General features: G+C 47.8%; 1 protein-coding gene across 4 annotated transcripts in view; it reads right to left on the reverse strand.

Annotated features, from left to right (window-relative positions):
- Positions 1-16,819, reverse strand: part of PODXL (podocalyxin like) — a 47,514-nt gene that overhangs the window by 15,531 nt on the left and 15,164 nt on the right. For all 4 annotated transcript variants that reach the window (XM_058804759.1, XM_058804758.1, XM_058804757.1 and 1 more), the window contains exon 2: positions 1,246-2,085. In XM_058804759.1, coding sequence (XP_058660742.1) covers positions 1,246-2,085 — 840 coding nt within the window. The remainder of the gene's footprint in view (positions 1-1,245; positions 2,086-16,819) is intronic.

Below are 16,819 nucleotides of genomic sequence, written 5' to 3' on the forward strand. Positions count from 1 at the left end.
TAATGAAGGGCTCCAGTGTGATCACAGCTTTTATTCAGGGCCAGATGTGAGCTGAGCCCACAATCCCAGCCAAGTCTGGAAGGCCCCATGGAGCCCTCACAGGGTCTGTGGATTCCCTGTGGATGCCAGCAGACAACATGCCAGTTTGGGAGGCTGAACCAGACAAAATGCCAGTTTGGGAGGCTGAACTGTGCCTCACCAGGACACCCAGGAGCTAACACAACTGTAAAGCTCCAGAGGGTCAGAGAAAACACCTTACTGGTGTTCAGCAAGGTCCTAAACATCACGTGGACACTCCTACTGCTGCCTAGACAGCAGCCAACGCCCTCCTGCAGCACTGACGGACGTCCTACCAAAGTCAGACTCCTCAGGGCTTGTAAACTCAGAGTTCAGCCACAAAATCCCCTTAGTCATCTAAAGCTCATTTTCTGTGCATGCCCAGACAGCCTTGCCTAAGCTGTCAGCTGCACCAGGGATCTCCCAGGGGCAGCATTTTGGGGGCTGTCACATTGGTTCCCCAATTCTCCCATTTCAGTCCCCAGCCCATTGCTGCTGCTCCTGTTCCCTGTCACTGGAGATCGAGCCACTGCAGCTGATGGTGCTTCAGGCACCATTTGGTCCATCCAAAAGCCAATGCCTGCACTTTGCCACTTGATTCATTCCTTGGATTTCACTGCCTGCATTGACTCGACCTCCACCAAGGACAATTGTCACAGACATCTTTTATGGAAAATCCTTTCTTTAGGATTTTTCCTCCTGAGAAGCTGAGAGGCCTTAGGAACAAAATGTACAATGATTATCTGCTGCTGTGGAATGTAACAGGTGCATCTGTGATTGGTCCATGTTGGTTGTTTCTAATTAATGGCCAATCACAATCAGCTGGCTCAGACAGAGAGCCCAAGCCACAAGCCTTTGTTATCATTCCTTCTTATTCTATTCTTAGCTAGCCTTCTGATGAAACCTTTTCTTCTATTCTTTTAGTATAGTTTTAATGTAATATAATCATAAAATAATAAATCAAGCCTTGTCATGTTTCAGAATCCTTGTCTCTTCCCTCATCCAGGAACCCCTGTGAACACCGTCACAGACAACAGTGCTTGTCACACAGACAGCCACACTAAAAAGGCCTAAAATGGGACAAGGTGGTGACAGCCTGTAATGGCAGGAGGTGCTTAGGTAGCCAGAGGGAGAGAAAACACAAAAAGGCCTCCCCAGCACAAGAAACCAAGGTTCCTATCCCGTTACCTGCCCCAGGAGCTGTCATGGTGGTTGCATCTGGGACCGTGTCTTTGCTGCCATGTTGTGACATCGGAGTTGTGGTTGGGGACAGGGATCCAGTTGGAGGGGTAACAATTTTGGTGCTTCCAGGACTGGTGGAAGGGATTGGTCCCTGGGCTGGAAAACTGGAAGAAGGAGTAGGCTGCTTGGTGGCACATGGCGGAGGAGTGATAGCACACTCCTTGGAGCTTTGGGAAGAGTCAGTCCTCGGCACTGTGGTGCTCGTAGTGATATTAGGCTTAGGATCCTGATCCATAGGCTGCTTTCCCTGAGACTCTGTGGTGGCAGTGGATGTGACAACAGCCCCTGTAACTCCTGGAGAATTGGTTTCATGAGTGATGACGACAGATTGTGCAGCAGTGGTGGTGCCTGAGCTTCCCGAACTGGCTGTAGTGCTGGGTTGCTGTTGACCAGTGGGGCTTGTAGCAGGGCTGGTTTTGGGGTTAGGGGTGCTCTGTGCGGGGCTGTCCTGCCCAGACGTGCTGGCTGAAGGGGGGGCAGCAGGCACTGTGCTCCCTGATGCCGTGAGGGCGGCCCCTGCCACCGGGGCAGGAGATGCAGTAGTGGGGGACGGAGCCACTCGCGGGCTGGTTGTGGTGGTGGTGGCGATGCTTTGATGAGGGGTGGCTGTTGACACAGTGGTCTGAGTTGTGACAGTGGTGGTGGTGGGTTTGAGTGTGGTAGTTGTTGGTGTAGTGCTGGCTGGTGTGGTCTCTTTAGGGCCTGCAGGTGGGGTCGTCGTGGTGGCTTCTGCGGTTCTGGTGGTCGTGGCTTGTCCTAGGTCTGCAGAATCCTGAGATCTGACACCTGGGAAAAGAGAAAACACCAAAGTCAATGCTGAACTTAGGAAACTGCCCTTGGTTTCCCCTCAGAACGTGTATCTGTAGAAGTAAACACTGGTATAAACCAGGAGTCATTCCCTCAGGGCTTGCCTCGTGCTCTCCAAAGTCATATCAAATTCCATGTTCTGGTGTCACTGTGTCCTGCAGGAAATACAGCAGAGAAGGACAAGAGGAACCTCCAAACACAGTCAAACTAGCAGTACTTTAGAGCAAGAGCAGGAGGACAAGGCCTGCTGGGTCTCAGGACAGGTTTCCCTCAGATGGGAAGTCCAGCAGCTTCCATGAAAAGCCCTGCAAGTGGTTCCCAAAATAAAGCAGGTCCAGCCCTTGTAAGGGGACAGCCAAGGGATGCACTGACTGCAAGTGCCCATCCCTGCTAGGAGGGTCTCTCCCATCCCTGAAGAGATAAGGTGACACAGAATCACAGAGTCATTAAGGTTGGAAAACACCTCCAAGATCATGAAGCCAAATTACCTCACATTATCACATGCAAAGAGATCTGTGTTTGTTTCTGAAGAATACTTTAAACTTTCAAATGATGAAGCTGTTCCTCAGTGGGGTTTGCAGCTGAAGGACAGCTCACCTGACAAGAGAGAACTCTCCCACTGCAGAGAGCTCTGCAATGTGCAGCAATGCCAAAATGGGATATTTTCACTGCTAAACCAGTATAAAAACCTAGGTCTATTTTTCCGTTTGTAATCACTGCAGGAGCTCCATCATTGGCCACAGAGAATTTCCCTATGTGGCAATCACCAGTTCTGGGCTCTTGCTCAAATTCACCCCTGGAAAAGTTTGATCAGTTTTTCACCTTTCAGGAAACATGGGCTGAGCCACTTTATCCATGGATCCCTCTGGAGTCAAAGCAACGACCTGATTTGGAGAGAAGGTTCTTCCACTTGGGGACTGTGCACAAGAACTGCTATATTTAATTAGTTTTTTTTTCCCATGAAGAATTCGTATATTATTTCCAACCCTCCAAAACAGGAGTCACACTTCCAAGGATTGATTTTTAGCCTAATGCTGCTCTCCAGAAATATTCTTTGTTCCTCCATGCTGGCATGCAGGCAAAGTATCTTCTCTTTTAGAGCCTGTCTATTGACACTGATTGTGCATGATGAAGCTCAAGTTTCTGGTGGGAAAATTTAACTCCACCATGTCAGGATCTGGCTTGAGAAGGAGCTGGGGAATGGCGTTTGGGATGGGGTGGCTGCAACAAGTTTGGGTTCCTGTGGGAACTGCCTGGGGACAGGGTGGGTTTGGAGGGGGCAGAGGAGCTACACCTGGGCCTTGCATAGGCATCCAAACAAGGAATGGAATGGAATATAGAATATTTCAGTTGGAATGGACCTGCACTGATCAGCTCATACAACTGCCTGACCATTTCAGGGGGATGACAGTACCACAGAGTGATTTGGGTTGGAAGGGACCTCAAAGATCATCTCATTCCAAGACCTCCTGCCATGGCAGGGACACCTTCCACCATCCCAGGGTGCTCCAAGCCCTATCCAGCCTGGCCTTGAATGTTTCCAGTGATGGGGCAACCACAGTTTCTCTGGGCACCCTGTGCCAGGGCCTCACCACACTCCCAGACAAGAATTTCTTCCCAATATCCCATCTAACCCTGCTCTCTGTCCCTTTAAAGCCATCACCCCTTGTCGTGTCACTCTGTGCCTTTGTAAAAGTTCAGATCTCCTCCCAAAACATGGTTTCCTCACCAGCCACCAAGAGCAGCCACTCCTGGAAACACAATCAAGATCTGAGTGTAACTGAAAGCAGCAGCATGAATTATTTTAGGAAACACTTGGCTGGTGAGAAAACATTTCCATTACATCTGCAGGAAAAGGGCTTTTGTGGAGATAAGTCATGTTTCCTATAGGCTGACCACTGTCTGCAGGAGAAGAAGAGGTAAAGAAGTAAAACACCATCACAGGGTCCTGACAGATAAACCCCACCCAGGTGCTGAAGATAGAAGGGAGTTTTGATCTACCACCTCCTTAGTTGTGTTATCAAATTGTGTGGCTTGAATTATCAGTGACGGTTGCACCAAGCTGGGGAGAGACCAGGCATTCAGTGAGCCACAAAATGGGTCTGTCCCATAAATAGGGTGTAAAAGTTTGGCAGGGGGTCTGACAACAAAAGAGAGGTACCAAAAAAATCCCCTAAAGGTAGAAACAATACAAAAGAGATGTAAAGAAAGAAAGGGTTGGAAGGAAGGAAGGAGGAAATCCCCCACTGCTCTCATTTCCTCTTCATGCTCCAGGCTCATCCCAGAGGGGCAGAAACTAAAGGCTCCCAACAGAGGTCAAAAAGACAATTCAATTCAACTCAGTCCAAGAGAAGGGGACAGGACCCTGCTTTGGCTCCGGGCCAGTCCTGGTGGCCAGCTGGGACCACCCTGTGATCCAAGGAACCAGGATTCCTGCCCCAGCACTTTCCTGTCCCACCCTGGGGAGATACAGATAGGATTTTACCACTTTTAGCAAAAAAACTGAGAGCAAAAACCCAAAGCAAGGGGTTATTCTGTTAATGGAGAGATCTGGTGAGATCCTCCAGGCTAGTCCTGGCTGGGGTGGTAGCAGGGTCTTTTTTGGGGCACAGAGTGATACAGTCCCCCCCCCCAAAAAAGGACTGGGAGAAGAACCAAGACTCAAGTTGCTGCCCAAAAATCTCATTAGTATTCTATCTTTCTGTATCCCTGCATCCACTCCTAGTATTCCTCTTCACTAAGGTCAAAAGACATTAAAAATCCATTTATTCTTCCTCATTAAGCCAGGACCAGTGAATTAAGTGGAATCAAGCATCATGGACTGGACCTAAAGCACACCAGTGGAGAGGGGCTGTGGCTACAGGGCTACAGAGCTACAGAGGAGCAGCAACATCCATCTCCACACCCCTCCTGCAGGTTTTGGGGCACCTTTCTGTCAGCATAATTTTCCTTTTCTATCCTGCTGCATTAAATTAAATTGTGTTCTCTCTGCTGCTGCACCAGGTGCTGCTGCAGTCATGGGGCTCAATACCTTCCTGCAGCTTTATTGCTCTGAGCTTAATGTTGTTGTTTGTCCAGGGACTCTGTCTCACTGCAGCTTTAGGAAAAAATGCATTTCATTTAGAAAAATTGCTTTTTTATTTTTTTGATGTCTTGCAGGATCACCACCCACAGAAGAGCTGACTTAGGCCAAACCCATTGCAAACTTAATTCCAAAGCAGAAACAACCACAGAGCAAGCACCACAGTCCCAGGAGTCACTATTTTCCTTCCACACATACTGTGTCTCTTTCAAATGCCAGAAAATGGGCTTTTTTTCAATGTCTTCCCCCCTCACTAGCCACCTGTGCCAAATTTCAGTGGTGGACCCAAGGGTAATAACTGGTAATGAGCCCCTGTTTGCCTGGGCTGGTGGCCAGTATTGCCTGACAACTGTCCCCAGCAGAAGAAATGAAAAGGATCTGGTTGAAGGAGGAGAAAAGCCCTGGTTAGAACAGCCAGACAGGACAGGATTATGTCTGGGGCCCCTTCAGCATGAAAATCACTCACAAAAGATACAGTAAGTCCTTTTGCAGGGGACAAGTGATCCCTTCATGCCATGAGCCCGGAGATAAAAGGATTTAAGACATCTATGAGAGAGGAGGAAGATGGAGCATGGAGATCCTCCAAGTTATCGCTCCCCTTACCCAGAGGAGACCCTTCCCAAAAGAAAGTCCACTTGAATTTCAGCCAGAGTCCCTCAACCTGTTTTCCAGAAGGCAGAAAAAAACCACCTGCCCTTGACCTTCCTGGCTGCATTTGGCATGCCAAGGCCGCTTTTCTGATTTCACTTTTCTGGACCGTCACCAATTCCCCATTTTACAGAAGATGAGAGTGATTTAGCAGCTACCAGGGGTATTTTGACCTGGCTGCAGTGAGTCCAAAGGTTGGTCTGTGCTTCTCTTTTTGTGTCCCTCAGAAAAGCCAAAGCTCTGGGCCTGGCTGTGGGATGGATCTGTGGGAGGAGGCCGCGAGGCCTGCAGGCACCGCGGCCAAACGGGAGGAAATGGGAGCGCTGCAAAAACATGATTTCATGTCCGGATACGTGTATCCCACAGCCAGGCCTGTGACACAGTGTGGCTGGGACAGCTGGGGACAGCCAGGAGGGGACACAACTTTCCTTTATTGCTAATTACCCAGACAGGCTCGTTCGGCCCATTTGGGAGGCTGACAGAGCCTCTGTGGATGGGGATGGGGTGGGAGCTCTCTGGTCAGGGGCTGGTGGGATGTGGAAAGTTACCTGTCACAGACATCTTTTGTGAAAAATCCTTTCCTTAGTATTTTTCCTCCTGAGAAGCTGAGAGGCTTCAAAAACAAAGTGTAAACAATGATTATCTGCTGCTGTGGAATGCAACAGGTGCATCTGGGATTGGCCCATGTTAGTTGTTTCTAATTAATGGCCAATCACACTCAGCTGGCTCAGACTCTGTCCGACACACAAGCCTTTGTTATCATTCTTTCTTTTTCTATTCTTAGCTAGCCTTCTGATGAAATCCTTTCTTCTATTCTTTTACTATAGTTTTAATATAATATATATAATAAAATAATAAATCAAGCCTTCTGAAACATGGAGTCAGATCCTCATCTCTTCCCTCATCCTAAGACCCCTGTGAACACAGGTCACAGTCACCCAAAATGTAAAAGGAAAGGTGATCTCCTTTGTGCCAGCACAGCTCCTCACAATAGCAGGTACAGACACAACTTTGAGCTGCTTGCACCATCTCTAACTCATGGAATCACAGAATGGTTTGGGTTGAACGGGACCTTAAAGGGCCTCTAGTCCAACCCTCTGCCATGGGCAGGGACACTTTCCACTATCTCAGGATGCTCCTTGAACTCTTGAACACTTTCAGGGATGGAGCAGACACAGATTTTCTGAAGGCATCATCATCCTCATAGGAAGAAATTTCCTACTAATTTCCAACTAATATCTAGTATAAAGTGTCTCTCTCCCAGTTTAACCATGCCACGGAGTGATGCTTTGGTTGTAACCTCAGCGCGGTGAGTACGTGAAATTTTGCAGGCTGGGGAAGGCACTCAGGGAAGAAGCTTTTTTGGAAAGGTCAAGGCTTGGAGAGCAAAAAGAGAATCAAAGAGGCTTAAAATGCAAAGTGAAAGGACACGTCCCGTCCATCCTCCCAGAGCCCACCCAAAGCCAGCGATTATTCCCTCTCCAGGCAGCTCCTCTGATTATTCCCTCCCCTACAGCTTCCCCTTCCTATTTTGGTAACGCCTCCCCCTGTCTCCCCCCCATCCACCTTGTTCAAACAGCTCACATATTGGCTGAAATTCTATTAATAGTGAGAAAAGGAAACTCAAAAGAATAACTTAGGAAATGGTGGGTGACACACCCCAGGCCGGTGGGCCCGGAGCCTTAGGGCAGCCAGCTCCTGCTCCTCCCAAGGCGGGATGAGAAAGCCAAGGAGCCTGAGCAGCCCGGGGAGGGGAAGGGATGTAAGCCAGGCCCTGAGGAAGTTCCTATTTTCCTCCCCTTTTGTGCAGCCTTTCCTGATTGAACAGGGGCAGCGGGTTGAGTTCATCAAAGGCAAAGCAGGGGCTGAGGCTCCAGGGGTGGCCTCTCCTAGGGGACAGCATTTGCCAAAGGGAGTGAGGAAGCTCTTTTCTTTGCCCTGCAAGAAGCTCTTGGGAGAAAGGAGGGTTTTATCTATCCTTCTGCAATGCAGCCATATCTGAGGTGCAGCAGAGCCCAGCCACTGCAGAGGACAGGAAATCTGTCACCTCCTTTTGAAACTGTGAGAGGGATCAGATTGGCAGAATATCACAGAGCAGTGTTATTTATCCTGGAATTAAGCTGGGCTACCAGAGCAAGTGGTTACTTCACAGGGTTTTTAATTTTGCCTGTGCAGATGCTCTTTCCCTTCCATTGGCTTAGGGATAGATGGGATCCAAACAGGGTCTTCCTGAGCTGCCTGCAGAGATTTTAGTGAGGGATGTGGTTCAAGGACAGTTTACACACCTCCCTGGCACTCTCCATGTCTTAAGATGCTTTCCTAATGAGCATCACTCAACCCCTCTGCTGCCAGCCTCACCATCAGCTTTATGAAATGGCTTCACCCAGGCCAAAGACCAGCTTGGCTTCCTGGGTTAGAGAATGGGGAAAGGTCCAACAGCAGCTGCCAGAGCATTTGCCTCTAATCCATCAGTCCAATCATCCAGTGCAGACTTATCCTCTCCAAACCCCTGCCACAATAAAAACTGCTGCAGAACACTTTTGATAGAATTGCTCTGCAAAATGTTCAAGATGAGACCTAATGGCTGGCTCTAATTAGGGGAGAGGCTGCATCAGAGGTGTGGGCAGCAGGTCAGGGGAGGGGATTCTTGGCTGTGAGGGGAGTGAGATCCTGGCACAGGGTGCCCAGAGCAGCTGTGGCTGCCTCTGGATCCCTGGAAGTGTCCCAGGCCAGGTTGGATGGGGCTTGGAGCACCCTGATATTGGGGAAGGTGTCCCTGCCCATGACAGTGGGGTTAGAATGAGATGATCTTTAAGGTCCTTTTTAAACCAAACCATTCTATGGTTCTATGAAATAAGTGTGCCTGGACTCTTATTTAAAGCCACTGGGTTTATTGTCAGCAGGGAACCTCCTTTGCCCCCCTGTGAAAAGACTCTATTGAGAAAAACTCTTCAAATTGCTGCTGTTTAGATAGTGTGTGGAAGTGACAGTGAGATGGAGGCAATAATGCTGACAGTGCCCTCCTCTCTACTGCCAAATTGAAGGAATCTGCAGCCACAGCCTCTGCCCTGAAACCCTTCCCAATAAACTTTTACTGTATGGACTTGGAGCAGGGCAGGGGGAAGAAATGGATGTGCTTCAAGCCCCAAGCAGTGTTGCCTCATCTCCAGATGGAGAGGAGCACCCAGGGCTTCCTACTCCACTGCCAGCCTGGAGATACCCCTCGGCAGGAGATCTGGAGAATGTCCTCACAGCATTTTAGCGTCATCTTGAGGACTCTGAGTCTGCAGCATTTTGCAGTGAGTCACATCCCTATGGTAGCCAAAAGGCCACTCTGCTTTGAGAACTGGAAAAAATTCAAGTTTTCCCTATTTTTACAAAGTATAAGAAGCCTGAAGCCCAAAGAGTAGGACTTGAAGCAAACCTCATGTGAGCTTTGGCTGCTTCATCTTCTCTGTTAGATCTGCCTGGCTTTATTTTATTCACACAACAGCCTTTAAACCTCCTTGATTTCAAAAAACCTACCCACAGCCTGATACACTTTTCCTGCCAGGAGTGTAACTCATGTCCCCAGAACCCAGGTTTTGATGAACCAGCGTTTTCTGATGACAAACTTGCTTCATTAACAAATTCCCCATCAGCTCTTTCTGCAAGTGTTTGAGCCAGCTCAGCTCATCTGCTGTTTCATTTGGAAGTGTGACAAATATTAAAAATAATCATCCCAAGGCACACCTCCCCATACTCCTCTTTTCCTGTAGCTCTCTTCACACTCCCTTGGTCCCTCTAAACACCACATTTGGGGAGGCAGAAATGGGTTAATTTGCTGCACTAATTAATGACCAGACAGTGGACTTGAGGGAGCAGGAATATCTCAGTGTTCCTCACTCCCACCTTCTCAAAAACATTGTTGTTGAATTTCCTTCATGCCATGCTTGGAACTCTTCTGAACTTCTCCTCAGAGTTTGTCTGAAATTCGTGATCAGTGGCATTTTTCACTCAAGTGGACCCAGCTGGTCCATCCCAGGCTGTTCTGCACCCCATGGCCAGCTCCAGCCAGAGGTGAGGAATGCCAGCAGTGGGAAGCCCAGCCTCTCTTAGGGATAAACATAGGACATCCTAGTTAGGATTGTGTCTCCACCACTCTTCTCATGGAAAAATCTGTGGCTATCTAAAAAGTGAAGGGGAAAGATGAAAAAAACACCAGAAGAAGACAGGAAGACCACTGTGGAAAATGAAATTTCCAAAATCCTTCACAGGAGGTTGTTAAGGAATCAAACCAACACAAACACAAGTGCCCACCTCTATCCATGAAACCCACAGGCATTTTTCACCACTAAGCCTGGAAATAATCCTCTTTCCATCAGGGGAAAGAGGATATTTCCATTCCCATCCCAGGCCCTCCAAAACAAAGAGCTTGGCCACACTCCTGTCCTCACCTGAATCCTTTGTACCCTTGGAGTGGAGCTGCCCCATGATGACCTTGCTGCTTTGGAGGAGGATTAGTGGCCTGTATCAAGATAGCATCAATCACCCATCGCTGAAGGACATGATGTCTGCTACATTTAGCCCTGAGACCCCTCTATTTCTGCAAAAATCACAGAGGACTTTGGAAGAAACTCAAGGTTTGCACCGAGGAATGAGCCAGAAAGTCTCTCTAGATCAAGGTAAAGCACAGATGCTTCTGTCCCAAAGCAGTGGTTGTGAGTCAACACTACAGTGAAAACCTCATGATAACTGTAAGAATACAGAACTTTGTTATGCATTGAATAGCTGGGGTTTTTCTTTAATGATGTAAATCTTTACAATGGTTTTTTGGGATTTTGTCTGATGGCATGAGCACTAAAAAAGTACTTTTTTTTTTTAAAGAAAAGGCAAATAAGTTAAAAGTCTAGATTTTTCTGAATTTGGAATCTCAGAAATTCAGGAATTTCAGGTCCATGAGAAGAACCTAAAGACTGGGCCTGCCAGATTGGGAATTCCACCTCGAACATATGAGGATCCCATCCACCTTCACCACCTCTCTCCGGGGTGGAAGAAGGGTTGGAGGAACTTCACCACCTCACCCCAGGGTTGAGGGCTGGACCATGAGTTGATTCCAACACTGAGGAGCTGTGGAGCTGTCAGGGTGGTGGGAAGGAGCCCTTTGGAGAAGCCAACACCATGAACTGCTTGGCCAAAGCATCAGCTTTGCTCTCGAGAGCTCAGCTGACCTCCTTTCTCCACCCTCACCAACGAGGGTGTCTGGGCACACAGATTTATTAATTCAGACAGAGAAAAGTTCCTCCCTCTGCTTTTCACCCTAGAAAGATGAATCATCCCTTGCTGGATTTTCCTGGAGGACTCCAGACATCTTGGGAAGGAGTGAGGACGTGAGCCCACGAGACAGGAACTGATCTTGATGCAGCCTGATGGCTTGTCTACACAGGGGTACTCAGAAAAAATTAATCTAAAATTAAAAGGAGGTATGACTTCAGAGTGGATTAGTCAAAGTGCACACAACCCACCAGGTGGCTACTCTTGTTCAGCTTTAAATCACTCTGTATTTAATTTGGATTAAATGAAGTAAGTTAAATCAAACTCTCCTCAGCTCTTAAACCGAATAATGAGGGGGAGCTGATGCACTTTGGGAAGGTTAATTCAGGAGAAATTTGGAGATGTTCCCCAGAAAACAAGCTCCTAAATGTTGCACTGACCAGACATCAGGGATGGGGCACACCTTCCTCTCTAACTGAGGTTGGCCCTTCTGAATTCCAGGACATGGAAAGCTTTGTTTGATGTCAGATTTGATGTCACATCATAGAATCATAGATTAGTTTGGGTTGGAACAGATGTTTAAAATCTTGTCCAACACCCCTCTAATGAGCAGGGACATCTTCAACTAGATCAGGTTGCTCAGAGTCCTGTCCATCTTGGTGTTAAACACTTCCAGGGATGGGGCATCCACGGCTTCACAAAATGTGACAGCATCTCAGCACCTTTATAATCAAAAATCTCTGCCTTGTGTCTAATGTAAATTGAACCTTGTTCAGTTTAAAACCATCATCCCCTGTCCTATTGCAACAGACCCTGTTAAAATGTTGGTCCCCATCTTTCTTATAATCCCCCTAAACTACAGAAAGGCCACAATCATGTCCCCCTGGAACTCAGTTTTTCTCAGCTTTTGCCATGGAGAAAGGCAGGACCAAAGAAGGCAGTGGAGAGGAGAGAGCACCCTACAAGTTGTTGGGTGGCACGGGGGGTGAAATTCTTTGCCTTGCTCTCCTCTCCAGCTGGCTGGGTCCATATTTGGGTTCATGGAGCTGGCCCTGAGCTACTCATCCTGCCAGCTGAACCTCTGCCAGCTGGCTGGCACCGGGCAAGAGTTGTCACATCCAATGTCACTCAAGTTGGGTGCCGTGCATCAGCGATGTGTCTAGACTTTATCCACGGGAAATGGGGCCACAAGGATCTCCTGGAGCAGAGCTCCTGTAGGTTGGTTGTGCAGACAAAACACCTCACTTTTTGTGAGTGTCACTCTAAGTTTTCCACTGAGGAAGAGGAAAGGAGGGAATATTCCCTTTCTTGTGTCCGGGGCTCTTCCTGAAGGAAAAGGATCAACCCCAAGCTTGAGGACAGGCTTCTCTGGAACCTCACAGCCTGGCAAAGCCAGACCACAGAGAGGTGTTAAAGCTGGTACTAGCAGCAGAGATCTAATGCCCAAACTTGTGCCATCAAAACCAAGGATGCCATCCTCAGCTGGAGGCTGAAGATGCAGGCCCACTCACAGGCCCACTTACAGGCCCAGCACACAGGAGGTGCAAACCACAGCCCTAAGGGGCAGGAAACAAGAGGAAGAGAGTCTAAACACAAAATAATAAGGAGACTTTGGCCTGGGCGCAGGCTGCTCTCGTACAAGGGAAAAATGGAGGTGGGTGAGTGGGAGGTGAGTTTGTGCTGGCATGGTGCTGCTGTGGTACTGCCACACGCTGTGCCCTGCCTCTTGCACCTCCCTTTCCTCTCCACCTCCCCCGAAGATTTACAGCAGGAATCGCCCTCAGAAACAGCTCTGCCTGCTCCTGCCACCCCTGTGGGTTGTGTGGGGAGGCTGCCAGTGCCCAGGGTCATGCTCAGGGCAGGACTCGGACATTGCCTGCCTGTCCTGAGGACAGAATGGACCAGCGGAAAAGGAGATGGTGGGGACAGGATAAGGCCCAGAGCCTCACCCTCCTTTGTACACCCAGCGCCTCTGATGAGTCACAAATCAGCCCAAATTTATGCCCTCCAGCAAGAAAATTTACTTTCCCAGGTGGCAAGTCATGTTGCCTCCCCCAGCTCATCTCGCACACCACCCACCACCAGGCCAGGATCAGCCCAAAGAGAATGACTTGATATATCTTGAACTGGATAATCCTTGTGGGTCCCTTCCAGCTGCAGATACTCTGTAATTCTGAGGTATTTGGTTTATTGACACTCTAAGGTGATGTGAAAGACACAAATGATGCCAAGTGACATAGAAGCCACCTCCTAGAGGCACTGGTGATGCCCTCAAGCATCCCAGCTTCTCTAAGTAAAATTTTGGGTGATTCCTGGTTAAATATCCTCCCCAGTTCTGACTACTTTGCATCTCTTTCAGGCTATGCTGGAGACAGATTCCTCTGCAGGCACATCTAGGACACCTGCAAATCCTCACTGACATAAAAACTTCCACCTCACACCCCTCACCCCAGGATTTTTGCAGAGGATGGATGTCAGGATTCTCCATCCACCACAATCAGTCCCCCATGACCTTGGCTGGCCAGGGTTACCGAACCAGCAGCCCAGAGATTTCCTGTCAATGCTGTGAGGAGAGCTCCACATTTCCTTGGGATCCTTTGTGTGTCCATGCTATTTTGGGTCCTACCTTTTTTTTTAATTTTCTCTTTTTTTTTTCCCTCCAGTTCCACACCCACACCTCCCTCAGGGTGGGGTCTTCCCAGATGATTGGGAAGCTCTATATATACACACTGCATGCATGAGCACCTATATATATATTTATATATTTATATATTTATATATTTATATATTTATATATTTATATATTTATATATTTATATATTTATATATTTATATATTTATATATTTATATATTTATATATTTATATATTTATATATTTATATATTTATATATTTATATATTTATATATTTATATACTGGGCCTGTGAGTGGAGTCTCTGGGCAGGGACTTGGCAGGAGGCTCGGTGCTATTCTTTAGGTGGGGAGAGCCTCGGAAGGGAAGGACACAGCCAACCCTCCCTCTTATTCAAAACTATTTAAAGACTGTCTGGCACTGAGTTTCTTTCCCACCAAATGGCCCCAGTGACGATCTGGCTTTGCAGGCCCCTGGCTTTACAGGCCTGTGTAATCTGATATACTTCTATTGTTGCCAAATTTGTAATTGCCTCATTATTTAACTCTCCTGAAGCTTTACAGAAAGAGAAATCCATTTTAGCTTTTTGTTTTGTTGTTTGTTTGTTTTGTTTTGTTTTTTAGGAGAAGTGGGACTCGGTTTCCATCTGAAGCACTCGTGTTCTTTGATAGCTCCTGCTCCTCCCCTCCTTAAAATAAATGCACATGATCACAGAAATCACTTATTAAAGGCACAAACAGTGAGAAACTACCTTTTGCACTGCTGTCCTAGGGCAGGACCCTCCAGCACAGCCTATTTGTTACCTAATGGCCTCTTCAGTGGAACTGGAAGCAGCACAAGTAAAGGAAGTGTCCAAGGCCAGGTTGGATGGGATTGGAGAAACCTGATCCAGAGGAAGGTATCCCTTCCTAGGGGGTGGAATGAGATGGTCTTTAAAGTCCCTTCCCACCTAAACCATTCTGCAGTTCCATGTTCTAGGATTTGCCCCCAGAGAGGAAGGGTGCTCCTGTAAGCACTGTGTGCTGGTTCACCTCCTTGCTGAGCCACAACTCTCTAAAACAACCCTTGCTGCACTTGTCAACCTCTCCCTGCCTCAGTTTCCCCATCTCTACCTGCCAGAATGGACAGATTTTGGACAGAGGAGCTGTCTTCATCTGCAGGCTGATCCAGCACCTTGCTAACCGGGGCCCCAACCTTGGTTGGGTGCCAGAGCAATACAAATAATTACTAATAGTAAATCCCATGGGAGTCTATTACATTATGGTTCAACTTCCTCCCAAACAATTGCTCCTCTTCCTTGCTTTGTGTGTTCTTCAAAAGAAGCGGCTGCTGTGCTTTAGGGCTGGGACACAGGCCCTGGTAAACACACACCCAGCGTTCCTGCTCAGCAGGGCCTGGGCAGCAAAAAGGAGATAAATCTGCTTTGAGACAATCACACTGCAGGCTGAAAAAACCCTGGGTGTTTCATGGAAATGGCAAGGTAGCTGCACGAAGCAGGGTTTGTCCTGTGGAGTCCCTCAGGGCACATTTGTTCTCTGGTTTGGGGATGGTGTTAGTCAGAGTGGCAATGAGAGCAAGAGATGCAAAGAGCAGAAGTGGCCAGTGGTCTCAGGGCTCAAAACATCTTCATTCAGGGGGTGGTGAGGGTCCTGGCAGTGCAGAAGCACTCAGCTGAGGGAAGCAAGGATTTACTGTGGACACATCTCTTGCCAGTGCTTGGGCATGTCCCTGCTTTCCACCTGCACTGTACCACCCAAAAAGTACATAAATTTTTATAAACTATTAGAGTTAATTAGAGTTTGAGTAGTTTATTTTCTAGGGCAGCTGCAAGGGGGAATGAAACTAGAATGATTATTAAGTAAGTGAATGAGGTTAGTTGACCAACGATGATGAATGAGTGTTCTACTGGTTGGCTGCCTACTCAGGTTAGGACGAGGACGTTAGCAGCATAAAGATGGCCCAGAAATGGGAAGAAAAATGCTCTTGGCCCACAGCCAGTGGATCAAATTGCCCTTGTAAGGCCTGCAGGGTATGGGAGCACCACAATGCAATAGGTTTGGGTGCAATATCAAACTCCTAGAGGAGTTGGGAACCCAAAATACCAAGTGTCCAACAAAAGGTGTGATGGTAACACAGAGAGGGCATCCCAAAGTGGCTTGAGGGGACTTTGGGTGAGCTTTCTTGGGGTCCTTGGGGCCTCAGTCAAACAGCTTGCTCTGCAACACATGGTGGGATATCTCTGAGGAGGTTTTCCCATTGCCAGGACCAGAAATTAAGGCCTGCACAGCAAGTGGCAAAGTGGAGAAGGAAGAAAGGTCTTGCTTCTTAATCAGCCAACTGGCCTGACTTAATGCTGACAAAGAACAATGTCTATTTTGGTCATCCCTTCCAAGATGGAGCCTGCAAAAGCTTTAATTAGTCAATTAAAAGTGGCTTTGTCATAGGAGATGAGACACAACCGGGATCAGCCAGCTGGGTTCTTGGCTGCTGAATGACATTCTCTTTCCAGCCCAATGACCTCATTGTTAATGACTCAATAGGGGAACAATGTTGTCCACCCAGCAGCCCAGCAAGGAGTGAGATTCCTGCCTGGTTACAGCTGAGCAGAAGAGCATGGGAAGTTGTGGGATGTCACTGGGTTGGGGATGCAATGCTTTGCACTCAGTAGGTTTCAATGGTGTGGTTGCGTGCTGAGAAACTCCAGCCAAAAAAATGTAATATATGAAAAAAAATACAGCACACAACAAGGGTCAAACTCAGGTCCCCAAAACTCCCATGACAGGTAGTGAGTTTGAGCAGAAAGAGATTCGCTGGTTGGGGATGCAATGCTTTGCACTTAGTAGGTTTCAATGGCGTAGTTGCATGCTGAGAAACTGAAGCCAAAAAATAAATATAATATATGAAAAAAATACAGCACACAACAAGGGTCATACTCAGGTCCTCAAAACTCCCGTGATAGGTAGTGAGTTTGAGCACAAAGAGATTTGCCAGGCAGGGAGGAAAAACCTAAATGGTATCTAGAGGAAAGCAAAGCTTACAGCACCTGCACCCAGGGTGGCTGGATGGAACAGACCCTGTCCATGTCACCTATTGAGCT

Source organism: Ammospiza caudacuta, chromosome 5, assembly GCF_027887145.1.
Source record: "Ammospiza caudacuta isolate bAmmCau1 chromosome 5, bAmmCau1.pri, whole genome shotgun sequence".
Lineage (NCBI taxonomy): Eukaryota > Metazoa > Chordata > Aves > Passeriformes > Passerellidae > Ammospiza > Ammospiza caudacuta.